This window comes from Bos indicus, chromosome 26, assembly GCF_029378745.1.
Source record: "Bos indicus isolate NIAB-ARS_2022 breed Sahiwal x Tharparkar chromosome 26, NIAB-ARS_B.indTharparkar_mat_pri_1.0, whole genome shotgun sequence".
In the NCBI taxonomy this organism is placed as follows: domain Eukaryota; kingdom Metazoa; phylum Chordata; class Mammalia; order Artiodactyla; family Bovidae; genus Bos; species Bos indicus.
In genome coordinates, this window is record NC_091785.1 from 33,130,038 (window position 1) to 33,157,167 (window position 27,130).

General features: G+C 45.5%; 1 protein-coding gene across 39 annotated transcripts in view; it reads left to right on the forward strand.

The window, feature by feature from the left end:
* TCF7L2 (transcription factor 7 like 2) overlaps positions 1 to 25,086 on the forward strand; it is a 202,193-nt gene extending 177,107 nt beyond the window's left edge. For 6 of the 39 annotated variants that reach the window (XM_070780831.1, XM_070780838.1, XM_070780837.1 and 3 more), the window contains 9 exons: positions 544 to 646; positions 2,644 to 2,730; positions 8,204 to 8,344; positions 9,364 to 9,523; positions 9,918 to 10,025; positions 15,358 to 15,406; positions 15,999 to 16,049; positions 17,328 to 17,400; positions 22,927 to 25,086. In XM_070780831.1, coding sequence (XP_070636932.1) covers positions 544 to 646; positions 2,644 to 2,730; positions 8,204 to 8,344; positions 9,364 to 9,523; positions 9,918 to 10,025; positions 15,358 to 15,406; positions 15,999 to 16,049; positions 17,328 to 17,400; positions 22,927 to 23,350 — 1,196 coding nt within the window. In that variant the 3' untranslated portion in view covers positions 23,351 to 25,086. Of the gene's footprint in view, positions 1 to 543; positions 647 to 2,643; positions 2,731 to 8,203; positions 8,345 to 9,363; positions 9,524 to 9,917; positions 10,026 to 15,357; positions 15,407 to 15,998; positions 16,050 to 17,327; positions 17,401 to 18,029; positions 18,103 to 18,982; positions 19,012 to 22,926 lie in introns of those variants that run through there. The other 33 variants (XM_070780833.1, XM_070780841.1, XM_070780845.1 and 30 more) reach the window with 20 other exon arrangements.
* Positions 25,087 to 27,130: the final 2,044 nt, after the last annotated feature.

The following is a 27,130-nucleotide window of genomic DNA, read 5'->3' on the forward strand; positions in this document are numbered from 1 at the left end:
ACGATTGAAGTGACTTAGCACAACTTTTTTAGATGTTAATTTTTAGAAGCTGATTTCCTTTTTAGAAAGAAGTAACCTTTCTAAAAGCCATAACTCCAAAAGTATGTTAGAAACCAGAGGAATAACTCTCATGCAGGAAAGTCATTAGAATTAAAGAGAAGAAAAGGACAAGCTCTGGGGATAAAGGGATCTAATATTACTCGATCCCGTACTATGTGCCAGCCCCTTCAGATTTTTTTTTCCCCAATTCAAATAATCACACCGATCCCATGAGGCAGAAATATTCAAGCTGGCATTTTCTAAGTCTGTATGTGTTTAGCCAGTGTATGATCCATCTAGAAGAAGATGAATTTTTCAAGCTGGTGCAGAGGGATAATGAGATGAAACTTACCGACAAGTCTTAGGATCAGACTCATGGAAAACCGCTCGTGCTGGGATTACAGAGGTGATATCTCTCTTTATCCTCTCCCTGTTTCCATCACTTGATGGTTTCTCTTCACTTCTCTCTTTCTCTTGCACCTAAACTGTGGCTGCTTCTTCCAGGAATCCCACGGCCTCCGCACCCTCCAGATATATCTCCGTACTACCCACTGTCACCTGGCACCGTAGGACAAATCCCCCATCCGCTAGGATGGTTAGTACCACAGTAAGGAGTTCCATTTTTTAATTTCCTTTTTGTTTCTTACACGGGCATGCTTATTATTTATTCTGTGTGTGTGTGTGTGTGTGTGTGTGTGTGTGTGTGTCTTTAGAAGACATGAGAGGGGAGGGAGGGCCATGGGTGGGGAGTTGTGGGGAAGATGCTTGCTGATCTGCCCAATGGAAAAGCAGGCAAGTCAATAGCCATTCAGATGGATGATATAAGAGAAAAGCTGTTGATATTCAGCATTCTTAACCCACGGTCACCAAAGGCTGTAGGTTCTTCTCTGGGAACATAGACACCCTTAAGGTACTTTGGGAATTGCAGAAGACTGAGGGCTTCTCTCCTGTGAAGCCTATCATGCCTCTTCAGGTGGCAGCCCAAACTGGCGTCCTGTCATTGGACTGAGGCAGCAGAGGAGTGGGTTAGTTTTGAAATCCGGGAGTGGGAGTCAGAGGGTCACAACCCCACCCCCCACCCCAGCCATCATTCCCGAGTTTGACAGCCACAGTGGAAATTTGCATCTGTTGAGAAGTTCCATGTTCTCCAACCAGCATCTCTCTCTGAGAGTCTTTGCATGTTAAGTGGCTCACCAAACTCTGAGGGGAGGGAGTGTGGGGTCGTTGGAATCCTCACTACAGGGCACAGGGCCTTCCTGAGTATCAGCCCTAGGTCCTGGCAGCGCTCCACATCATCAGACTGCTTTTACAGTTTGTCTTCCTATCACTAGTCTGCTTTTCTGGCACCACCCATTAACCTTTCCTAGACAACTCTGACATGGGTTTTAAAGTCAGAGCAGAGGGCCCTTGAACGTATGGGCATACCGTGCCTGTATTTGTGCGCGTGCATGTAACCGTGACTTCTGACGGAGTGCTTCTGTGTATATCTTTCTCCACGTTGATCGGTGATCTCTACTACTTAAAAACACAGGACAATTTGTTGAATCCTATCAGGAATAAATCCTGGAAAAACTCTCAAGTTTGGGTCTTGGGGAAGTTAACCTTTCATGACCTTAAAGAAGATACAGTTTCAAAGTGGTTCACCTCTTCTCCCCAGTTGCACCTTGATTTCTCCAGCTCAGCATATTCTACAATTTCTTTCTTTTTTTTTTTTTAAGGAAAAAAGAACCTTGTGTTACACAGTAGCTGTACTAAATACCAACCCAGGTGTAGTTTCAGTTCATTTTTTGCTCCTGAACTCTATTAGGAAGGGTAGATGTGGATGGGAGTGTGTGTCCTATTTCTTCTTCTTCAGTGGGCGGGGCCATGCCTCCACTAGTCCTCAGTCATCAGTTGCCCCATTCAGCTGATGGGGAGATATTTGAAGGCTAGATAAAAAGGAATAGCCAACTCAGACAACCCTCTGTCAGGAAGAGTTGTGTGTCTTTCATGAGGATGCTATTTTGCATGTTGCTGTATTTTTTAATTATTGTAATGAGGTGTGATTGTCTATTGGTTACCCACAATTCTTCTTGGGGATTCTCCCCCCGGTAACTCTTGTCAACACTTGTTAATTTGACAAAAGGCTACAAATTAAGCTCTGTTAATTTAATGTTTTCTCACCGAGATCTAAATACCGAAAGAGGCCCAAAGCGCAACTGAAGTCCTTTGATTCACTGTACTTTATTTTGGTATAAATTTACATTCATTATTGTTTTCCTTTGGATGTGTAGCCCTCAATTAGTGTGATGGCTCCATTAAAGCAAGCGAGACTTCGCCTTTAATTATTACAACAAAACACCTACTTTCAGCTTGGGGAGAGGGTCTCTATTGACATAAGCAAAGGTTATAAAATTTAATTAGCCATTCCTATCAGATTTATGGCATTCAAATTGTTCTGTGTTTCTTCCCTTTGATCCTTCCTGTACAATCCCCAAGATTTTTGTTCTGATCAAATGAGAATAAAGCTTACTGTGCAGAGAGAACTTTTCCTTTTTCTTCTTTTCCTTTTCCCCACCCCCACCCCCATTTGCACGTTCTCACCGTGTACCCCGCTCTTTGTAGGCAAGGCCAGCCCGTGTACCCCATCACGACAGGAGGATTCCGTCACCCCTACCCCACAGCCCTGACTGTCAACGCTTCCATGTCCAGGTGAGTTCCAAGACCCAGCGCCTTCAACCACAGCCATGAGTCACTTTGCAGAAAGTTCTCTGGATGCTCCCAGACCATCCGGGCATGTCTGCTACGTGTAGGTCTAAGGCTATAAGACCCATAGAGTGTTAGGCTTTTCTCCTAGAAAATACTGAAAAAAATTGCTCTGAACTAACTTCCCAGGTGGGTGATGCCAGAATTTTAAGGTTGAATTTCTGAGTCAGTATTTTTAAGAACTTAAGAAGGCAGGAAGAAATAATTAGGACACGGGGAGCTTTTTAAAGTGTTATTTCTCTGTTACCCTAAACCAGGGAAGAAAGGAAAGGGTGTAGGTAAGTTTATTATTGTATATACAAAGAATTTGAGGGAGGGTTATTGGTCTTTTCAAAGCTCCAGGCTCTTAAGCATAAACAAAAAAGAGCATTCCCCTCCCGCCCACCTCCTCCCCTACCCAAACACATCTCTGTCTAAAGTAGCAGTGTCCAGTAGAAATGGAAGGTGAGCCTTATATGTAGGGAATATACAAAGGGAATTTTAAGTTTTCTAGTAACCATATTTTTTAAAAGAAGAGGAAAGAAAACTTAGACAAAATTATTTTTAATGATTGATTTTATTCAACCTAATTAGTCAAAATATCATTCTGACACATTATCTCTGTAAAGCAACTGTTAATGAGTTCTTAACTCTTTGTGTACTTAGTTTTGGAATCTGATGTATATTTTACACTTATAACACTTTTCAGTTTGGCCTGGACACATTTCAAGTACACAGTAGCCATATGTGGCTGATGGAGACCATGTTGGCCTTTGCGGCTCTATATTTTTTGAAGTTTAAAAAAAATCCTCCCTGGTGGCTCAGAGGGTGGCTCAAAACATCTGCTTGCATTGTGGGAGACCTGGGTTCGATCCCTGGGTCGGGAAGATGCCCTGGAGAAGGAAATGGCAGCCCACTCCAGTATTCTTGCCTGGAAAACCCCATGGACCTCCGTAGCCTGGTAGCCTGTAGCCTGGTAGGCTACAGTCCATGGGGTTGCAAAGAGTCGGACACGACTGAGCGACTTCACTTTGATTATGTATACATTCACATATCTTTAAGCATATAATGTATATAGAACACATATACACAAATACCCGCATGTGTGTACCTAGATCTTTTTAATCCCCATGTTCTCCTTCCCCCCCCTTTCTAATTAATTCTGGCTAATTTTTCAGTGACTGCTAGTTTATTTACAAACTGGTTGGCAGCAGTATGTTTAAGTAGTCACTAATTGCTCCTAATGATAGTTTTATTTTCTGTTCATCTGATTTTCAGTCAAGTTAATTAAATCGGTGGAGGTTTAGACTTTCCTGATGGGCTGCAACAACAAATCCATTTTGAGGATGGCCCCTAATTAAATTAGCATGCATTTACATGGCAGGGATGCCATCTCCCAGCCTCCTTCCCCAATCTCTGTAGCCAGTGTGAGGACCCTAGACCAAAGGAAGGGTTGGAAAGACGGGCCATGATGCCTCTTTTCCTACTTACGAAACAGTGATTTTGGTGGAGGAGAGAGAACCACACTCATGAAGAAGCATAAATTGTAGCATCTCTAACGTTTGTCATCATGCCATGGGTATTGTGCAGCCGTAAAGAATTTATCTGTTTCCCACCTGTGATAAATCATGTCAATTTCTAAATCCACACCAGTATCGGTTAGGCGGGAAAATGCTTGTGTGTCCTCTTCTCTAGCAAGAAGAGGAAGGTTATTCTCATTAAATAATGTCACCACAACCTCGCAAAGCCTGGGAACGAATAGGGAGTCTCCCAGGAGGAGAACTGCTTCTGAGCACCTTGGACCCACGGCTTGCCTCCTCTGAACCAGCATTCCTCCCACGCACCGGATTGTTTTTTCGTGTTTGTTTCTGGTGCATTCCAGAGGTTCAAAGCGGTGCAGTAATCGTAGGATAGGGATTGAGGTTAAGCTTATCGATTGAATTATCATTAGGAGGTTAGCCGATGATTTCTAGGTGGGCAGAGGGTGGAGGAGAGGAAGGGAACGGTGGGAGGGAAGGTTAGGGGGCTCGAGGTGCGGGGGGTAGGCAGCCGATTCCCCAGGTAGGCCTTATGAAAGGTAGCTAGTTAAAAAGCGTATACAGCAAATTAAATACATTATTGTGGTAATGGGGCGACAGAAGTGTGGGTCTATTATACTTATGGCAGTTATAGGGAATGTAGGCAGCTTGCCCTGTTCCAGAACACCCTTTGATATTCATTCTCTTCAGCAGCGGGGCCAGGGCTTCTCAGAATTAAGTGATGGGTCATTATACTTTAAACACCATGGAGAAGCCTAGATTGGCAATTAAACAGCTCTTGCTGACACTCACTTGTGCCACCCTGTGACCCCCTTTAGATTGAGATGTTGGAGCTCCGGGCCCTCAGCCTGCTAAATTGGCGCAAGGCTCTTCTCCTGACGAGAGCGGGCTCTGAAATCTGCCGGCTTCAAAGGGAGCGAGATCATGTATAAACCATAATGTGGGTGCACCGTGGCTCACAAAAAATAAGGCAGGAAGAGATGAAATGTTACAAGTGCAAGGGGGGAAATGAGAGAATAATGACAAACCTAATGCAGCTCAAAGCAGGCTTGTTGCACAGGAAAATGCATCCCACTGCTTGTGCATAAAATCAAGGCCGGCAGATGACATCCAGTTAACAGAAACGTGTCAACAGTGAAGGAAAGCGCGAGTGGGGAAGGCAGAAGCCCCTGAGACAGCCAGAAACAAAAATTAGTTGTCCTTAACAAGTTAAGGTTCATCATTATATTCTGGCTTGGAGCCATGAAAGCAGACGGGGGGATATAATGAGCTGCTTAGAATTTTTAGGGTGTTTATTGCATTGCACGAAATAGTTGTCTGCAGAAAGGAATTTCTTACATGAAAGTATGTGTATAGCCCATACACACACACAAACACACGCGAGTCCCTTTCTCTGTCATACATTTCTCAGGTATGGGGATATGGGTGTAGGTATGTGAACTTGGCAGTATTTGGTCTTCATGGCGACACTAGAAATGTTTCCCCACCCCAGAATGTACTCACATTCTGGTGTCTGACTGTGGTGTTTGGTGTACACACACACACACAGACATAAATGCACACAGAGTATTTTTTCTCTCTCCCCCTTCTCTCTCTCTCTGTCTGTCTGTACACATATTCTCAGTCAGCAGGAAGGGAACATATGTATTTGAGGAATGTCAAGCCTTTAAAATTCACAGTAAAAGCTGCCACTCCACCCACTGCTTCACCCAAGAGCTTCGAAGAACACATGTTCTTAGCTTACGTTTTCTCAGAGGCCTTCAAACTCTGGGAAGGAACAGGGTGTAACTTGGGAGCCCAAGTACCTCCCAAGCTTTGTTCTTTATTTTTTGTTGGGGGAGAGGGGATGGGGATGGAAGTTACTTTTTTTTTTTCTCAGTCTCTCTCTCTCTCTCAGGGTTTTCTTTTCTTTTTTTTTTTTTTTTCTTTTTCTTGACACCCTAAAAGAACTTGCATGACTCTTATTTAAAAAATCATGCTATTGTTACCAAACTGTGGTAAATTTGTCAAGGCAGCTATAGGAGAAAGCCGCATCAGGGTAGAAATTCCAAGTCAAATGTCCACTGTGATTTTGGGCCCTCTTCAAAACTCTGCATTATTTATTGGTAGTTTCTCTGTTGATCTGTGCAGAGTCAGTTAGGACTTTAATTTTTCATCTTTTTTTCTGATGAACATTTGCTGCATTCTTTTGGTAAAATGAAAACTACTTAGATTTCCAGTCCACATAGGAAAAGAACCTTGTAAATAAGTACAGGATCCTTGTGAACTAACTGTCACAATCAAGTCTCATTAGCACCTCCAGTGACCAGCAGAATTGACTTCCTAAAGAGCAGGTGGTCCTTCCCTGGTTTGTACGTGGGGTGGTCATGGTTTGGATTTATGCTGAAAGCAGCAGTTGCTTGATCTGGGTTCCCCCTTCACCTAAACTTGCCTAATCTTGTCAGGGCAGAACCTGAGGGCTGCCCTTTTGTTTTCTTTGGGGGAATCACCCCTTGTAATCCCTCATTCCACCTTTCTCTACAGTAATGTACATTCCTTTAAGGAGGGTAGTTCTTCTAACCGAGAACAAATTGTGACTCCAAGTGTATCAGAAAAGACGAGAGCTATAGGTTGCATCCTGAGAAGGCAATGGCACCCCACTCCAGTACTCTTGCCTGGAAAATCCCATGGACGGAGGAGCCTGGTGGGCTGCAGTCCGTGGGGTCGCTAAGAGTTGGACATGACTGAGTGATTTCACTTTCACTTTTCACTTTCATGCACTGGAGAAGGAAATGGCAACCCACTCCAGTGTTCTTGCCTGGAGAATCCCAGGGACGGGGGAGTCTGGTGGGCTGCTCTCTACGGGGTCGCACAGAGTCGGACACAACTGAAGCGACTTAGCAGCAGCAGCAGCATGGGTTGCATCCCGTTGTCAGTTTGGAGATGAACCAAGAGCATTTTAAAATAAGCTCTGAATGTTCTGGCTAGTTTGCATGGTTGAGAAATGCCGATTTATGGCTTAAACCATGTCCAAAATAACATGCCTGAAAGTAAACAGTATTAGAGGAAAAACACAGACTATTCTTTTCTTTATTAATAATTCTTATCATCCTTTGTAAGATCTTCTAATGCATAGGCAGTATTTTAAGTAAAAGTAATTTAGGAACCCTAGAATTTTAGAGTGGGAGAGGATATACAAATCCCAGAATTCAAAGCTTCACTCAGGGGGGTTGTCTGTGTAAAATGCTCTTTTGGGGCCATCTCTGATACAAAGTTATTTAAAACATCTGTGACGTATGTTGGGAACCAGATGGCAGTGATTTGGATTCCCCCCATCTTTCTGCCTCACTCTCTCCCATTACTGTCAAAACGATGGGACCACAGCAGCAAAAGAGAAATAAAAATTTTATTGCATTCCCATCAACAGAATGAGGCCTAATGAGGCATGCACGGCGTTGTCAAAAAATGTATGTATACTTCAGCCGCGTTAATATTTTATTTAGCTGTCAATATGCAACAAAAGATTTCATCTTTCATTCTAGTGCTGATTAGGACTTAAGAAATAGTCTTAGATGCCACTAACAGTGTCCTCCCAAACCAGTGGACTTGTGATCTCCAGCAAGTAGTCCAAGCCTACTTTGTCTTCCAAGTATACCGGCTGAACTTGCCTTTTGCTGAAGATGTTAGCAATCGTAATGTCTCATGTCAGTAGCAATAATGAAGGGGAAGATTGGCTTTAATGACATTATGAGAATCATTATGTTTAATTTATCACTAATTAATGCTGACAGGTTTCATATGCCTTGGGTTGCTTTCATGTGAGTGTTACGTGCTGTTTCTTTCTTTCTTTTTTTTTTTTTTCTTTTAATTGTGTGTACACATCCCTCCCCATTCATTCATTTTGATTCTGACGATTTACACAGCTTTCTGTCTTCTAGGTTCCCTCCCCATATGGTCCCACCACATCACACTCTACACACGACCGGCATTCCCCACCCGGCCATAGTCACGCCGACCGTCAAACAGGAATCCTCTCAGAGTGAAGTCGGCTCACTCCACAGCGCGTAAGTGTCCTCTTCTTCTCCTTCACCGTGCGTTTAGCCCGTGGTGCCTGGGTGGTGGCCCTACCCGAGGTTGGTCAGACTTCAGTAAGCACCTGCCTTACAGAGAGGGAGGCATGTGCCCACTGTGGGGGAGAACACAGCTCTTTCTTGGAGGGACTGGGATTTGCAAGCACTTCTGCCTGCCAATGGAGGAGACGCAGGAGACTCAGGTTCGATCCCTGGGCTGAGAAGGTTCCCTGGAGGAGAAAATGGCAACCCAGTCCAGTATCCTTGCCTGGGAAATCCCATTGACAGGGAAGACTGGTGGGCTACAGTCTTTGGGGTCACAAAGAGTCAGACACGACTGAGCGCACACGCACCTACTGTCCCTGATCCCGCAAGAGACACTGGCTGAGGTGGGAACGGTCACAATGTGCTTTTCCCTCTGGGGAAAATTTTGTGTTTCTAAACCTTGAGAGTCCCTTGGACTGCAAGGAGATCCAACCAGTCCATCCTAAAGGAAATCAGTCCTGGGTATTCATTGGAAGGACTGATGTTGAAGCTGAAACTCCAATACATTGGCCACCTGATGCGAAGAGCTGACTCATTTGAAAAGACCCTGATGCTGGGAGGGATTGAGGGCAGGAGGAGAAGGGGACGACAGAGGATGAGATGGCTGGATGGCATCACTGACTCAATGGACATGAGTTTGGGTAAACTTCGGGAGTTGGTGATGGACAGGGAGGCCTAGCGTGCTGCGGTTCATGGGGTCGCGAAGAGTCAGACACAGCTGAGCGACTGAACTGAACTGAAACCTTGAGGAAGTGATGACAAAATCTCCCTCATCCCCCACCCCCCAGGATGTTTTTGTTCCATTTCCCAGGATGGAGAAGACCCAGTAGAAGTGTGCTTCTCCTTCTGAATTGCTTAGGGCGTTGAGCAGGCAAGGAGGCGGGCTTTCTGCTGTGGAGGAAGCTGACCTCGGGATTGTTCATCGGGTTGTTCATTGGGTTGCGTCTGTCTGTTTTGTCCCTATCCAGAAAGCATCAGGACTCCAAAAAGGAAGAAGAAAAGAAGAAGCCCCACATAAAGAAACCTCTTAATGCATTCATGTTGTATATGAAGGAAATGAGAGCAAAGGTTGTAGCTGAGTGCACGTTGAAAGAAAGTGCAGCCATCAACCAGATCCTGGGCCGGAGGGTAAGTGGCGTGCCTGCTGGGAGAAGAGGGCCAGAATAGGACATGGTGGGTGGGGTGACATGTCCCTGTCCCCATTGGTTTGGAGCGTCCTTTCCCTTGAGCCATACTTTGACTCCTTCCATGGTCTTTGTGGAGTTGGAAGCAGTAACTCTGCCTTCAAATGATGTTCACAACAGCCACACCCTGGTCTTCTCCACCTGCAGAGAGCAAAGACTCAAACATCATAGACGACAAGTCAGGTTTGGTCTGGGCCCTCCTGTTAGTGCCAGGCCCCTGCAGACCATAGGCATCTTCAGATGACACCGTTTGCGACGGAAGCGCTGTCCGTCCCCAGCCACAGTGTGGTTTGTGACGTTTCTGCGTGTCTCTCTGTCTCTCACCCTGTCCCCTCCAGTGGCATGCGCTGTCCCGAGAAGAGCAAGCAAAGTACTATGAGCTGGCCCGGAAAGAGCGACAGCTTCACATGCAGCTGTACCCCGGCTGGTCCGCACGGGATAACTATGTAGGTGGCTCCTTTTTCTCGGGACTAGATGCTGTAGAGATGTGGTGGATGTCCATCTGGACAAAGGAAATGCAACCTGCCAACCTGAATTGGGCTTCAGTACCACTCAGTCTGCCCAGCTGTGACTGTTAGCACCTTACGTCAGCACCAGATTGGAGGATTCTGTCTTAGCCTCCTGCAGGGCTCTATCAACATGGGATAGTTCTTCAAGGAGGAGGAAGGGGGCTGGTGTTCCATCTCAGGGGACCTGTGGGGCCAGGTTAGGGCTGTTCATACCTTCTTGCCCACATCTTTGAAGAGGCATGGCTGTAGAATACACCCAGTGAGGCCTGTGTGTTTCTCAGCAGTGATGCCAGCTGAAAGGAGAGCATTTACTTCTTCACAGCTGTTCTAGCAGTGCCTTCACCCTTAAGAGGGAAAAAAAACTGTTGGTTTAGGATGTGGTACAATAGAAGTTGGAAGCCTAGTGCATCTTGAGAGAGGCATGATGGGAATATCTCTGAGTGTAAGTAGGCAGTAGAAGCCATCTTTTGGCAGAATGGATGAAGTGACACAGGGAGGTGTGTGTGTTGGGTGCTGTGTGTGTCCCTCAGCTTTTTGTTGGCTCTGGGATTTGCCTAATCCCCTCTCCTACTTTTTAGAAAACACTGTAGGGGTTGTTGTCTTTACTAACCACAGTGCTTGTAACACTCTGGATTCTTCTCCTCCCATGAACTGGCTGTCTTCTGTCACCTCACCATTCTTTCTTACTCTGGTTTTTCGCCCAGGAACTCAAGTTCTGGGCTCATTCTCCTCTCTAATGGATGAAATGTCTCTTATTTTGCTTCGTACTTCATTACCTGGCATTTAGTTTCATGAAGTGATTTTTACCATCCACTCTTTGGGGGCAAACAACCCGTCTTAATGCTGGCAGCAGGCATCTCCTCCTGTTTCTTGTTGATGGTACTGAGCCATGGATGATTCTTCTACCATCCGTGCTCCCTGACCTAGCTCTCCTCTGGCCTTCCCCTGTGGTGGGGAAGCTCTCTGTGTATGTGAGTTGAGATCCATTCAGTTACTGCTGTTTGTGAGCTTACTGTCAACACAGTATTGTGGGGATTGAGTTAAATCAGAGCTCTCTCAGAACTTAACCAGGAAGCACAAGACATCTGCATTGAATGTGTGGGTCCTGGAATAAGACTGTTTTCTGCTTCCACTGCCCTGCTGTTCCAAGTGTCATCACTCTTTAGTCTCATACCTTTACACACACGCGTGTATGTAATGTGGATGGGGAGGACCGAGACACCTGTGTCTTCATCTCCACAGCCACCCGTCTCCTCGTAGGTCCCATGCACTTCACTCAGCAATAGAACAGATTCCTCCTGGGGAGTCGAAACAGGAGTCAGTGCTTGTACTTCCCAATGACACACTGGCTCCTCTCAGAGCCCTCGTCACTCACAGACGGTCAGGCGCAGGCTCTTAGCTGTTTGGGACCTCTCCATTCGACCTCAGCATGTGGGCGGTGGAGGAGCCTTTCTTCTGGAGCTGAAAGGAAGAGGATAAGAAAGCTAACGCTCTCCCACAGGCTTGCTGTTCACCCTCACCTGACCTCGAGGTGGAGACTGCCAGCAGCAGGCAGGCCCTGCGGCTCCCCACACATAGAGCCATCTCATTTCAGGACAGCTGCTCTCCTGGTTTCGGGTCAGAAGTTCTTAGAGTTCATCTCCAGCTTCTCCCTGCTACAGACCCAATTCTTTGAGGAATCTAGAATGGTACCACAGAGAGGAATTCAGCTACTCTCTAGGTATCCTATCCCCAGTAGACATTTTGGGTCAGACGAGAGCCTTCATGTACAGCTGTGCAGGGCGTGCACTGCACAACCTTAGGGTGTGCCATGCACACTGTGGTCTGTGTGTGTGCTGCCTCCTGGAGTCCTATAGGGTGATATCTCCACAAAGGTATGGGCTGGCTTTGTGAGAGCTTCAGAAGAATACCGCCGTGGACTTCCTGGACTCAAGACAAGATATTGCCCAAGGCTTCTTAAGAAGTGTTTTCTAGGTTTCAGAAGGTTCTCAAGACACTTGAAATGATTTTAGCTTGGTTTTACATTGGGAAAAGGTTTGGTATAATAGGGCAACCCCTGAAAAGACTTGAGATCAAGTCTAGAGGTAATATCTGGATTTGGGGCTATAGGAGCTTTACCACTCATAAGGGGTACTGTCAGATTCCTTTATCAGAGGCTCATTGCACGTGGCTTTGAACACACATAGCCCTCCATTTGTTCCTTCTTTCATTCTTTCCTTCTTCTCTCATTCACTTCCTCTCTCATCTCAGGAAGTGGTCTAGAACAAGAATTAAACTGTTTAGAGATTGAATTGTGGTGGGAACTATTTAGCTTTTTTTTTTTTTTTTTTTTTTACTGACTTGACATAGAAGCTTCTATAAATTACTCTGGGTGTTGTTGTCAAGTTCTGAAGGTTCTTCTGGGAAAAGTTTTCTGAACTAATATCCTTATGCCTCTTGCACAATCCTGCTTTTCTAGCCCAGTGGTGATAGAAGCCTTTATACGCTACCTTAGCTGAATAGAATTGAGTAAAACAGTCACATTTGGGGGGTTGGACTTGGTGCACACTCTGGAACACACAAGAAAAGATTTCAGTCAGAGAGTGATGTCTAACCCGTGACATTGTAATAGAAGTTCCTTCCTTTCTAGCTCTTCTATACTGAGTCAACGAGATAAATCCCCAGTAATTTGCATATCATGAGTTTTTCCCTCTCTCACCATCATATTTGAGGCCTTTTCTTCTTTTGTTACATTTAAAGAGATAACAAGGGGGCCGCCTCCCTTGAAAGGCATCTCCCTATTCACTTCATGATGTTGATTCGTTCCTTCATATCCTCTTCCAGTTAAGACACAGTCCCTGCCCTCTAGAAGCATTTAGTCTGAACGGTCATTGCCTCAGTCATGAACATCTCAGTTTTGTATCCCACATGGATGGCTTCCCAGGGGTAAAGGAATTGTCACCTGCCTTCCAGAATATATTTCAGGAGATTGAACATGGGTGAGCCCTATATTGGAGATGACTGGGAAGCCCTTGACTGCATGGATGCCGCACTGCCTGAAACTGAACCATTTCTGTGCCTGGCTGAGGTTTTCTTTCAGGTTCCTAAATAAACTGAAGCTAGCTCCTCCTGCTGTTTCAGGATGGCCGGGTAGCGCTTTGCTCCTGGCGTAGGAGAGGCACAGACATGAAGGTGGGCAGCTGGGGCTCATGAGAAAACACACAAACTCCTTTCTTTGCTTCTTCTTTAAAGTTGTATGCCAAGGAACGGAACATGTTTCTAGTGGAAACAATGAGGGCCCAGAGAGATTTCCCTGATGCCACAGGCCCCCAGATTTGAGAGGCTTTCTCTAGGACTCTTGACCCTCAGCCCTCATGTAGATCTAAGACTCTGAGGCATCCCTGCCTTGGTGTCCCCCTCACAGAGCCAGGTGGGTTTTCAGGTTTTCTGCCTATGGCTTTTCTTTCTTGTTTCTTCTTGAGTTGATGTCAACACACCATGAGAACTTCTGAAAGTCACTCAGTCGTGTCCAGCTGTTTGCGACCCCATGAACTATATATAGTCCATGGAATTCTCCAGGCCAGAATACTGGAGTGAGCAGCCTTTCTCTTCTCCGGGGGATCTTCCCAACCCAGGGATCAAACCCAGGTCTCCCACATTACAGGTAGATTCTTTACCAGCTGAGCCACCAGAGAAGCCCAAAAATACTGGAGTGGGTAGCCTGTCCTTTTTCCAGCGGATCTTTCCAACCCAGGAATTGAAGGGGGGTCTTCTGCATTGCAGACAGATTCTTCACCAGCTGAGCTACTAGGGAAGCGCAAACTAAGCCAACCACCAGGCAAAGGATGTTTGCATATTCTGAAACAAATAGACGTGACATTTTGCTTGTGACATTTCATATAGACCAGGCGGCTAATTCATGTGGATGGGACCAGAGCTATCGGGGTGAGGGAAAACTAGTTTCAGATAAGGAGGGGAGGTGGTTACCTCTGCAGAATTCATCCCCAATCCCACTGCACATTCACATCTGTGGGCAGACCGTCAAGATAGCAGGGAGGGTCAGGTGGGGAATGTGAACGACTCCATGCAACGCTTGACCCGTAATCCATTAAGAGCCTTCCTCAGACGACAAGGCCGTAAATATGAAGGCAGCATAGTCTAGTGGATAAGGGCTGTGGAACTGAGGTCACCTGGGTTCCCGTCGACAGCATCATCTGATAGCTATGTCATTTCAGGAAACTGCGTGCACCCCTGTATCTCAGCGTCCTTATCTGTAAAATCTGATGGTGATCGTGCTTGTTAAATAGGATTGTGCGAGGATAAATGGGTCACTGGGCATAGCACACTAGAGCCATGTCTGGCACATAGTATGTGCTCAGTAAATGGTAGCTGTCATTACTAGTAGTATAACATGTGTGTTAGTCGCTCAGTCGTGTCCGATTCTCTGCGACCCCATGGACTGTAGCCTGCCAGGCTTCTCTGTCCATGGAATTCTCCAGGCAAGAATACTGGAGTGGATTGCCATTCCCTTCTCCAGAGGAACTTCCCAACCCAGGGATCGAACCCTGGTCTCCTGCATTGCAGGCAGTTTCTTTACTGTTTGAGCTACAGGGAAGTCCATATTACTAGGAGTATTACAGTCATTACATAAGTGGAAAATGGTGAGGACCAAATGTTCTCCTTTATGGATGTCCACTCAGCAGTTTGAAAAGGAGCTCAGATGGTTTCTGGGTTTATTTCGCCTTTTTTTTCCCCTTCTGACTTTAAAATCAAGACCCATGCTACAGTGCTAAGAAAATCCCCTACTAAGTCTTAATTTTTTGATTCCGAGCGAGCAGCTTTTGGCCTTAGTAAGAGATTTGCATCGGGCAAGGGGTTCTCGTGGCCATCTCAAAAATCACTTATTCGTCCCTTGGCTCTTGGGCCACTTCCAATCCTGTCTGTCCACACCTCTCTGAATCTTTCCCCATCCAGGCCTCATTCCCCCTTTTATGGATGCTCTGGATCAGGTTTGAGGGTGGACACAGATGTACAGGAAAAGAAGTCTTCCCCTCTGCCCCACTGATACCAGCTCTTCCGCTAGACATGCGTTCCTCTAGCTGGAGCACAGTCGAAGGGCACCTGGACTAAAGGGAACTGGGGTTTTTTGGAAAACACTCAGGAGTGGGTGTGGCTGGAGATGGCAGGTGATGTCCCTCCTCCTGCCGCCGCCTCTCCAGGTGAGCCCAGACGTTGTCGTCCTCCTGTCTGTTTCCTGAAGTAATGCCCTGTGTTTCATCTGTTTATCTAGGGGAAAAAGAAGAAGAGGAAAAGGGACAAGCAGCCCGGGGAGACCAATGGTAAGTTAGAATAAGCAGGATAGAGGAAGGGAGCTGTACTCTGAGGACCACTCTTTTATGTCAGGCTTCTATCTGGGGGAGGCAGGAGAAATTCAAGGCCAGGACGTTGTGGGGCGGGGGGAACCCATCTTAGCCAGCCTTTTTGTTTATGCATTTTAATTAATTGCTTCATGACTGCCCTTTTAAAGCTAGTAACATTCATTGTTGCATGAAAAGCACATTGTAAGTCTAGTGGAATGTGTTTTTAAATAACTGCAGAGCCTGTAAGCGGAGAGCAGTAGGCATGCCTAGACGGGGATTTATACAGTCTGCTTATTTTGTATGTGTCTGAGTAAGGATGAGGAGGGGGCTAGGGGAGCAGAGGGGGTGTGTGCGAGTGTTTGATGTTAACTGGGCTGTTCCTGAATGTTCTGATGCATGCCTTTACAGTGGTCTATTGCACCCGATTTAAATTAAGGAGGTTTGTCATTCTCTAGAAGAAATTAGAAATACTGCATAGGCAATCTCAGAGGGCCCTTCGAGAAGGCCAGGCTTTTACAAACAACGACAAAAACATTGTGAAGGCTTTGTATAATTTGTTCTTTTTTTTCAGAACACAGCGAATGTTTCCTAAATCCTTGCCTTTCACTTCCTCCGATTACAGGTGCTAATGTCATTTTGAGTCATTAAAATAGTTGATAAACTGTTTTTTAATTTTTCTTGCCATTATAGTTTTATTAACATGAAAACACGTATGACCTTTGAACATTCTTTAAAATGACCATCTACATGATTTTGTATGTTTCAGTAGATTTTTTTTTTTGCTTTTGTTGTTTTTTTTTTTTTTTGAATTTAATTTAACTTCTGCTTTGTTTATTTATTTTTCCCGTAACAGTTGTTTAAGCCATGATGACAGTGATTTAGAGTTGAACTAACTGTGCAAATTGAATATGCAGTATTTCTTTCAAAGAGACTGGTTTAAAAAAAAAAAAACCAACAACAACAAAATGGAAGGAATTCAGTAATAAACCTCCTTAATCTAATGGCATTTTTTCATCGCTCCCACTAAGTTTTCTCACGCAAGCATGCATCCGCAGTATGATTATTTTTTTCCTTTGCTTTTTTTTTTTTATTTTCGTTTTTTTTCTTCTTTCACTTTTCTGCTCATAACTTGCAAATCCACTAGCATTTCACTGATTGTACCTGCTTAAATGCCGCTGTGAGCTTCTAACTAACTCCTAATAGCTCATTCACACAGCCTATTGACCTTTATCTGTTCCTCTCTTAATATTAATGAAAATAGATTTAAAGAAAAGATGAACATTCCAAAAGCTGCAATATCCCAGTACCACAACCCCTTTTCTTTCTTTCTTTCTGTTTCGTTTTGTTTTGTTCTGGTTTTATTTGTAGTTTTTTGTTTTTTGTTTTTTTCCTTTTTAAACTGTTGTACTCTGAGAAGAAAAGAGCATGTGACAAACTTAATTCCCTCCTTTGCTTTATTTTCTTCTTTAAGAAAAACAAATTGAGAGGAAAAAAAAAAGAAAAAGCAGAACCAAAAGAAGAAAAACATTATTTAAAAGCTAGTTCTTGAGGAGCTAACATCCCTTTATCAGTTCAAACGAATCGGAGAGACAGTCCTCAAAGAAGGGATACTGCAGCTTTATTTGCAACAGCTAATTTCACGAGTTGAATAAGAATGTGATTTTTTTTTACCTTTTTTGTTTTTTAATTAAAGAAAGTTAAAAATCAAAAGTCAATATTTTGTAATTAGTAACCAGGTCATTGATTTATTCCCTTTTTTATTTTTATTTTTTTCTTATTTGTATCTTTCTCTTCCCCCCTTCCCTCTCTCTCCCTCCCTCTCTCTCTCTTTTCTCTTCTCTCCCTCTCCCTCTCTCCCACGTCCTTCTCCTCTGCTCGCTTCTCTCTTGAACTCATTCAGACCTGAGCGCTCCTAAGAAATGCCGAGCGCGCTTTGGCCTTGATCAACAGAATAACTGGTGCGGCCCTTGCAGGTGTGTATAGATTTCCCAGATTCGCTGTGCTGGTTTGCAGCTGGTCTATTCGGTCCTTTCCCCCTCCTCCGGCCTGTTGCTTTGTGGCTCTGTGTGTGGATCTTAGGAGACAGGAGGGCGCGGGACACTGCTCTGTGAGGGACATGCTTGTCCTCCTCGCTGCTGCTAGCCACAATGCCACTGTAAAACAGCATCATTTGTGCCTCCTCGGGTCAGCGACAGCAAACCCCAGCGCGCCCCCTCCCAGGGAATGTCGCCTGCCAGCCCCCTCTTCCCGACCGCCCGGGACGGGGGCTCGGTGACATCCATCGTGAGCCTGGCCTAGGTAGAAACAAACGACGTCACCTTCTCCCCCTCCTCTTCTCTCTCTGTTTTTGTTTTTTTATTTTTTCCTGGTTGTTTTTTGGTTTCTGGTTGTTGTTTTTTCTTTTTGTGTTTTATCATTTTATTTTATTATTTTTTCTTTTGGCGCTTAGAAGTCCTTTCCCTTCATGTCCTTGGTGAGGGAAGACAGGCACAGAGAGCCAAGGTGATAGTGAAGACGAGTCAGCTGTAGCCGAGATTTTACATCCAACTGAGCACGACCCACCATTGTGTTGTGTTTTTTTGTGTTTACCTTATGCTAACAGATGCAAATACTCCAAAGAAGTGTCGGGCACTGTTCGGGCTTGACCGACAGACTTTATGGTGCAAACCATGCAGGTATATCCCCTACTGCAAGGCCTTTGGGAAAAATCAAAGCATTCTGTCCTTCTGGTACCTTAGTGCGTCAATGTATTTTGACCTCATTCCCATCTACTTCCCCGCTGGCATCAATGACTAATGATCCTCATTCTTCAAAATTTCCTTGCTAATTTTATGCTGTGTCCTCTACTTTTCTCTTTCTCTCTTTCCCCTGCTCTTATAAATAACATATTCCTGGTGGTAGGACCTAGACCACAGACCTCACAGACCAGGACGGGCACTTACCCTTTTGCTCTGAAAGCCGGCATCCTGGATCTGGCCTGGCCCTGTCAGTGCTTCTGTGGCATGTCTGCAGGACAGAGGGAGACCCACCGTGTCCCGAGGTTTGAAGGAGCTCAGATTGGCAGTGATAGCATTCCCGTGTACTTGGAGCTAGACACTTGGAGAAGGGCTCTGGGGGAAGGCTTCTTTTAGTTTTGTTTTGTGTTTTTGTTTATTTTCTGTTTTAAAACTACATCTCTGGACAGAGGAGCTTGGTTAGCTGACATTGTTTTACAGTGCTGAAAAGAAGCGTGGCATTCAACGGCATGCACCAGCTACAGGGCCACAAGCAGAGGTCACGCACTGCAGCGCTGCTGGCCTGCACGATGGAGAAAAAGAAATATGTATATGTATCTATACATATATTTAGAGAGACAGAGCTCTGGTTCCAAAGGGAATCAGCAGAGTCCAAATTAAACGCCTGTGTTCCACCTGCAGGTTCCATCCAACCTGTAATTTCAGGGAAGGTATAGGTACTTCCTTCTTGGTGGAGGGATACCAGCTAGTTCCTGTCTCATTTCCTTTCCTTTAATGACCACCTTTGGTTAAATTTGTTGTTTCTTTGTTCTGATACAAGCAGTCTTTGAATTTGGAATATTATGATGGTAGGTATCTCAACACCCAAACACGCCCCCTGTCTGTAGTGCCTCCCCTGTCACGTGTCCCCTTCCTCCATGCCCTTGCCGTGTGTTCCATGTTTAGACGCTAGCTCCCATGTCCATTCCATCACATGCATGCCCACCAGTCTCCTGCGCCTCTCTCCCCCTCCCCGAACGCCTTACGAGAGAAGCACCTCATGTTGACCAGACGTTGAGGGGAGCTGGGGCCCAAGAGCCTTTCTTGAGCGAGACCTCCCTCCACAGGCAACCCTCTGCCCATTGAGTGAGGACGGGGGGGCTTGGGTGCTCATCCAGCAGGAGAGGGAACCCCCACCCGTTCTGTGAGACAACAGTGTCCCTGGAGGTGACAAATAGTTTTGCCACTCAGTCCTGGGATCTTGTCTGTGCAACAGAAAAGAGTTTTCATGGTGCAGCTGGTGGAGGGTGTCAGAGCTTTCCCTAGGGCTGGCCTAGAAGATGGAACCTCTGATGACCCTTTATAGGCAGTGAATTTGTATCAGACCTTTATTTGTGCTGAGTAGAAAGACGACTAGCTGCTGAATCACCACTCTGCCATGGCGAGAGGTTAGCTTATCCCAGGGCACGCTCCTAAGTGGGTGCTCCTCACGCTCTGTAGAAAGGTGCAGCTGACACCGTTGTGTGCCCCTCGCAATGTGGTTTGTGGCCTGGTTTGTGTATTTTATTTGTAGGGCGTGAGTGGTGGTGTATGAATCCCTCTTACTGCTTTGGAAGCAGTTAACTGCGAGTTAGACCTGGCACTTTGGGGGGCTGAAAGTTATCATGTCCAACATTTACTAACTAGATTGTCCCTTCTCAGACCTAGCTCCAACCTCATTTAAACCCTGAGTGTGGAATCCTCCTCAGAAACAAGAGTTTTCGTGACGTTTTTAACAAAGCAAAACAAAACAAACGACCCCAAGGCTTTGGAGCTGCTTCATAAACATGGTTTTCTACAGTGCAGCTCGGGGGCAGCCGTCCGTGTGCAGCGTGGCTGCTCAGGCGCTGAGCCGCCCCGCCCCAGCGCCATCTTTCCTCTTTTCTGCCTCAGCACCCTTAGACCTTCCCCGGGGCCATTTTTCCTTCATTGGGGTGCTCGTTTCCCACTCTAAAAGCTTTAGCAATACATTATCTGCTCCTTTAAGGGTGTGATTCCAAAATAGGATCAGGAAGAACTCTTACTTTCCTTTCAGAATGAATCCATAAGAAGCTAAAAACCGATTTTTCAGGGGCCACACCTTGATGAGAGGTGGAGCCTAGGTGGAGGAGGATAAGAGAATGGGTCTTGTCCCTTTTTTCCTCCACTTTTTCTCTTGACTTTGCTAGGATCTCTGGCTTGATGCTAAATTAGTAATACAAGATGTGTTTTTAAAAAATAATAAAAGGATTTGCAAAACAAGGCATTTTCTGGCCTGTCCGAAATGTGTGGGTTCCAACTGCCATCTGCTCTGCCACCTCTTAGAAGGAGCGGTCACCGTGTCATTCATAGTCCACGTGTCTTGTGTTCAAATGCCCCCCACTAATCCCCAGGACATGGAAGCTTCAAACCATGAGGAGGGCAGAACGGGGGAGGGGAGCACCAGAAATGTTCCCAGCTAATCAGGGCTCCTCGCTCCCTGCACAGGGTTTCTAATTTTACTTGACATTTGAGGACATTTTAACAAGATTCTGTTTTGAGCCCACCAAGTTGCTTTTCCCATCTTTTCACTCTGCCCTAATATAGCATGGAACGCTGCTGGATGTCATTCCCTTGTTTCCTGTTATTTTTTTCCCCCTGTTCTTTCTTTGTCCCTTTCCTCTTTCCCCTCTCTCTCATTTGTCCCTGTTGCTTTCTCACTTTTGCTTATGCCCCTCCCTTTCTTCTCCCATTTTTAAAATGCATGGACATCTTAGTTTTTTGAGCATGTTTTGATCTGCAGGCTAAGGTGGTTTAAAACTCTTAAGAGGCTTAATTGCTTTATCTTGGGTTTCTGGGATGGGAACAGAACCCACAGTCCATTTCAGTCTATCCTGGAGGAGGAAAAGGAACCTTGGCAACTGGAAGGTGAAGGCAGACTGTCCTCACTTTCCTTCTGACCCAGAGCAGGGATGGAGAGGCCCTGAAGCCACTGGCCCAATGGGTCTCGGCCTCTGGGAGGCAGGAAGGACTGAGCATGTGCCCTTTCGCCCCCCGCCTCCCCTCCCTCCTGCCATCTTGCTGAGTCCACACCCCACGCACTGAGGGGCATCATCAGGCAGCTCTGGGGCACAAACCCAAGGAGGGACTCAGTGCACTCACTTCCTTTCAAAGGTCACTGACATCTGACAGTGGTGGCCTTCAACTGGGCAGCATCTTGGTTGCTTTCCCATGACCGGAAGCCAGCCGGTACTCACACACTTGTTTTTAGACAGTGTTATCGGCCGCGGTTCGGACTGTATTCTTAGGTCAGCACATCCCCTGTATCTGCATTATTTTTAATAGCATGAGTGGGGTTGATTGCCAGGATCACCTGTCCTACCACATACGATCCCATCAAACTGGGATGAATACTAGGGGGAAGCTGTGAGGTCACACACTCAAGTGTCTTGAACTGACTTCGCCCACCTCAGGTGGATAAGCACAAGAGGCTCTGAAATTATCAATCCTATTTCTTATGTAAACAGGAAATGGAGAGGGGAGACTCTGGTTTTGGCGCAGGGCAAAATTAGTCTTTCTGGTTTAAACACTACTCCTGATAACCCCCCCACCCCCACCCCCGATTCAAGAAAGTCCACGCTGCGACTCCCTGGCACATCTTCTTGGTTGTCACTTCCTTGTGACGGGCTGAACCCTTACTCATTGGCCCTGGCATACGGACCAGGGCGAGTTGCCCCTCCATCCCCATTCTCACCATCTCTCCTTCTAGCCTTCTCACTATGGGGTGGGGGAGGGGAAGACCCCAAATCTTAAAAAAAAAAAAAAAAAAAAAAAGTTTGAATCATAATTTAATCCACAACCTGCAGGCCATACAACCAGTTATTCTTGTTCCTTTGGATCATTTTCTGTTTTTCTTATTCTTCCCCCTCCCCCACCTTTGTTTATCCTCTTCTACCTGTTTTTTGGTGGTTTTATTTTTTTGTTATTTTTGTTTTGTTTTTTAGTTTATTTGGTTTTCTTTTCGTTTCCCTCTCCCCCCCTGTCCACGCCCCCCTTCACAACTGATTCTGACCTCTCTTGATTTGGTGTGGTTCTTAACAGACAAGCCCAAAAAGTTCTCTGGGCGCCAGCAGCCTCTGGTGGTGGCGGTGGTGGTGGTGGTTGGTGGTGGTGATGGTGGAGGTGGTGGGATAAAACCTTTTCAGCCTCTTGCTCGCGCTGCCTTTAAGCTCTGTGGGCTCAACAGTCAGCATTTTGAGTTTCAGATGGATATGAGGCGCCTGGGGAGGGAGCTCTGTCTGTCTCTTTTACACACATGTACACACACACACACACCCATCGAGGGGTGGGGGCAGTAGTGGTGGAAATGGAGGGGAATGGTTACCACGGGAAATGAAGGGATGTCTAAGCCAAAAAAGAGAAACGAACAAGCTCTTGAGCGCCTCTCAGCGTGGACGCAGCCGCTGTCTGTCACGGCCCACAGGTGGCGCCCTTGAGCCTGCTCGCTTGTATTTGGTCAGTGGGAAGGCGGGTGTTTAGCGGGGCAGGGGAAGCAGGTAGGTAGGGAGCTGTGCGGTCTGACACTTCATTTGCCAGAGCGGGCATATAGCTCAGTGAGCCGGGCACCCCAGCGTGGCGCTAAACGTCCCCTGGCCGCTGGGCGATGTCTCCCCGGGGGGCACCGTTAGGTGGCGGTCCTCTTGGCTCTGAGCAGTAGATAACTCTCTCCCTTGGCATCTTTGCCCTTTATTCACAGATAACTCTCTCCCCTCCCTCCCCTGTTTCTAGGAGAAAAAAAAAGTGCGTTCGCTACATACAAGGTGAAGGCAGCTGCCTCAGTCCACCCTCTTCAGATGGAAGCTTACTAGACTCGCCTCCTTCCTCCCCCAACCTGCTAGGCTCCCCCCCCCAGGACGCCAAGTCACAGACTGAGCAGACCCAGCCTCTCTCGCTGTCCCTGAAGCCCGACCCCCTGGCCCACCTGTCCATGATGCCTCCGCCGCCCGCCCTCCTGCTTGCCGAGGCCGCCCACGGCAAGGCCCCCGCCCTCTGTGCCAACGGGGCCCTGGACCTGCCTCCCGCCGCTCTGCAGCCGCCTGCCATCCCCCCCGCATCTCTGGCACAGCCGTCGACATCTTCCTTACATTCCCACGGCGCTCTGGCCGGGACCCAGCCCCAGCCACTGTCCCTCGTCACCAAGTCTTTAGAATAGCTTTACCCTCCTCAGCCCCGGGTGCTTTGTGGAGTGTTTTCCTCTTGCTTTTTCTTTATTTTCGGTTCCGCCCCGCCCCGCCCCCACCCTCCTGCCCGGTTTTCGTGTTGTCCTCTTCCGTTTGTGCCACGTGGCTACATTAGTTAATGTTTATCGAGTTCATTGGTCAATATTTGACCCATTCTTATTTCAATTTCTCCTTTTAAATATGTAGATGAGAGAAGAACCTCATGATTCTACCAAAATTTTTATCAACAGCTGTTTAAAGTCTTTGTAGCGTTTAAAATATATATATATATACATAACTGTTATGTAGTTCGGATAGCTTAGTTTTAAAAGACTGATTAAAAAATAAAAAGAAAAAAAAAAGAAGCAATTTTGAAGCAGCCCTCCAAAAGGAGTTGGTTCTGTATTATTTGTATTAAATACGAGCTTGCGAACCAATCATTTTACATCTGGTTTTTAAACCATAAGGGCACAAGGAATGCAGTGCCATTTACTTTTTTTTTTTTTTTTCTGTGTGAAACAACTTTTATTGTGATGTTACTTGTTATTGTTTAAATGTACAGAAACAAAGGGTTAAAATGTGTTAATATACCTTGTTCCATGGTGTTGTTCTTTTGGGGGGAGGGGGTTGCTATTCAACAATTAATGGAATCACATTGCTGTTGGACCAGTAGTATTTATTGCTTTAGAGATTGCTCGTCGAACCTGTACGTTGTCCCTTTTAAAATATGTTTTCCTTTTTCTTGAAACTGTATAAAGTTTTTTTCCCCTTAGCATAAGCATCTTATATATAACAACTCATTTGTACAAGGTTTTTAAGTTTATATATAAAATGTGTATATATATATTTTTTGTTTCCCTTTTGGACTTTTTTTTTTTTTTTGCCGTATGAAACCCAGATACCGCCAAATGGACATTAATAGTTGCATTAAAGGATCAGTAGCATTAACGAAAGTTGCTTTAAAAGCCATTATGTAAAACAAGACTTGAACATTAGTGAGGGAATCTTAGAACGCTGTACCAGCAGCAGTGGGAATTGTCCCGTTTCCCCTGTGAACTCACAGGCGAGCACCCTGCACCCTGAGGACATGGACTGACCGTGTGCAAAACTTTTTATGTGCCAAAATTCTCAGTGACTTTAGCTTTCTCCCTCTTTTTGATGCTGTAATTTTCGTTCATCATGTTTTGCTGTGATGTTACATAGGTAGATTTGTATGTAGTTTTAATGTCACCTATAACAAGACGTGTTTGGTAGCAGATTGTCCAGAAAGCATTTTAAATGAAGAGGTATAAACCCTTAAGGGCCAAAAATTCTGTATATTAGATTACTCTTAAAGGAAAAACCAGCTGCCGCTTTTATGTACCTGTATGACATACAAGTAGGTAGCACACTTTAAAAATAAAAAAAAAACCTAGGCATGTTGATGTTACAAAATGCTGTATAAAGCTAAAACCTGTTCATTCAGTGCCATTGTAGTTGACATGAAGCGATTGTAAAACTGTCTCCGGTTTTTCTCTGGTTTATTAAAATGCTAACTATAACATTTTTTTGTGAATACTTTGAATGTTTCCTAACAATTGTGATGTTACTGTTCCGTTTTATGCTCTTATTCCAATTTCATTTTTAATGGTTTGGAAGCCATTTTTGTAATGAATAAATGTTCATGCTGTACAGTATCTGTAGCATGCCATTCTGGATTAATAAAAGCAACTTAGTATGTGCAGATAAAGGCTGGTCACTTGTTTCTATAATTTGGGTTTTATCTCTGGGGAAACTAGATCTGCCTTCAGCAAGAGAAATGTGTTCCCAAGGTGGAACTTGAGACCCTGTGGTTGGTGTGGGTGATGGGTGGTGACGTGGATACCAGAAAGGGTCCCTGAACTCTCTTTATTTTCCCGTCTCATTCTTAATGCCTGTTTGGCATAGTTTGTGTACCTGGTTAGTTCATTTCTGAAAGCAAAAGTCACTCTTAGGGCTATACGACTGTCACTCTGATACATCTGAGTTGGCCCTCTGAGTATCAAGCAGAAATGATTTAATTCTTATTAATGAAACTTAGTTCACCAGGAGGGAATTTAAGAAAGCACATCATTACCATTTAAGGATCATTGATGTGAAAGTGTCCTTATTTCTTTGTAAGAATCACATGCAGGGAGGAGGGTTCAGGATGGGGAACACATGTATACCTGTGGCGGATTCCTGTTGATATATGGCAAAACCAATACAATATTGTAAAGTTAAAAAATAAAATAAAAAAGAATCACATGCAAGGAGAGATGCCAGCGTGAGCGATTGTTAAGCAAGAAGGCTTTTAGAAAATGGATCAAGGTACTTCTGTTACAAGTTTGCAGGGAGGACTCTTGCTATGCCTGAGACTCAAGTTCAGGACTCCACCCTGGCCAGCATGCAAGTTCACCGTCATCACCAACAAGGGCCACAGTAAAGATCTTCCCAAGGTTTCCACTGCATTCATTCCTCATGCTGGCTGGGATCAATGGTTGGATAGATGGGTGCATATGTAGCTCCACTTGTCTGGATAACCTTGCCTTCAAAGGACGTGATTTCACTGGACACAGAAGCCGTCTGTGTCACCGCCCTGTTACTTCCAATTACACAGTATCGTCATCAAGGACTTTAAAGCTCCTTGGAAGCTCTGCTTTGCTCAGGTTGGTTTTTGTTCTGTAAAATCTTGGTATTTTTGTCTTCAGTTGTTTTGCATATCCAGGAAAAAGTGATTCTGGTTGTCCTTCCCTATTTTATTTTGCACACTGGGGCCAGGGTAACCTTTGAAAACATTTGTGTTATTTGACAGTATCTGTTTTTTTGTGGCAGTGTGCCAAGCCACTGATGAGCATTTTCTCATTTCTTCCTAACACTACCGCTTGAGGTAGATTTTATCCTCTACTTCCACCCTCTGCTTTATTTTCTAAAACTGGGTTTAGGAACTCAAGAGTGTGTGTCTTGTTCAAGACCACACAGCCTATAGGGTGGTGGAGCTGGGATTTAAGTTTAGCCCTGACTCCAAACCCATGCTCTTAATACTAAGATATATTTCCTTGCATAATGAAGATGGTCCTTCTCCCAAACAGAGTGATGGGATTGGAGACTTCCTTGTTTGCCCCATCCCTTCCTTCCCAGCACATACTCAGTTTCCCGTAAATGTATTTTTGCTCTTCTGCTTTCAAAGATGTGGTTGCTCTCTGCCTGGAAGGTCTGCTCTGCTCCTGCAGCCTCGCTGCTCCTCATCCTTCAGTTCCCCTCGTAGATGATGGTGATGATGTCTCTCTTCTGTGTGACCTTTCAGCTTCCTGTTTTTCTCTCCCATTAATGCTCTCACCCACCATCGTGCCCACTGGACATGGCTGAGTTAGGCCAGTAATAGCACCACTGAGTTTCATGGACATTTTGGGCTGGATAACTCTCTGTGGTAGGGGACTGTCCTATGCCTTGTAGGGTGTTCGCACCCATGGCCTCTACCCAGTAGATGTCAGAAGCAACCCACTCCCGGGCAGTCATGACAATCAGAACTGTCCTCCGACATTGCCAAATGCCTCCTCGGGATCAAAAATCACACCCAGTTGAGACCCATTGCTCTAGAGAGTCCCTCAGGAGGACAGGAGCTTTGCTGCTCACTGCTCTATACTAGGGTTCTGGTTGAGCACCTGGCACATAGATGGTGTTCCATTCATGTTTGTTGGGGGAAAGAATAAATGAAGTTGGCCAACTCCACACCTGTATTGCAGGAAGCAAGAAAATGGAAGCTTTCCATAATG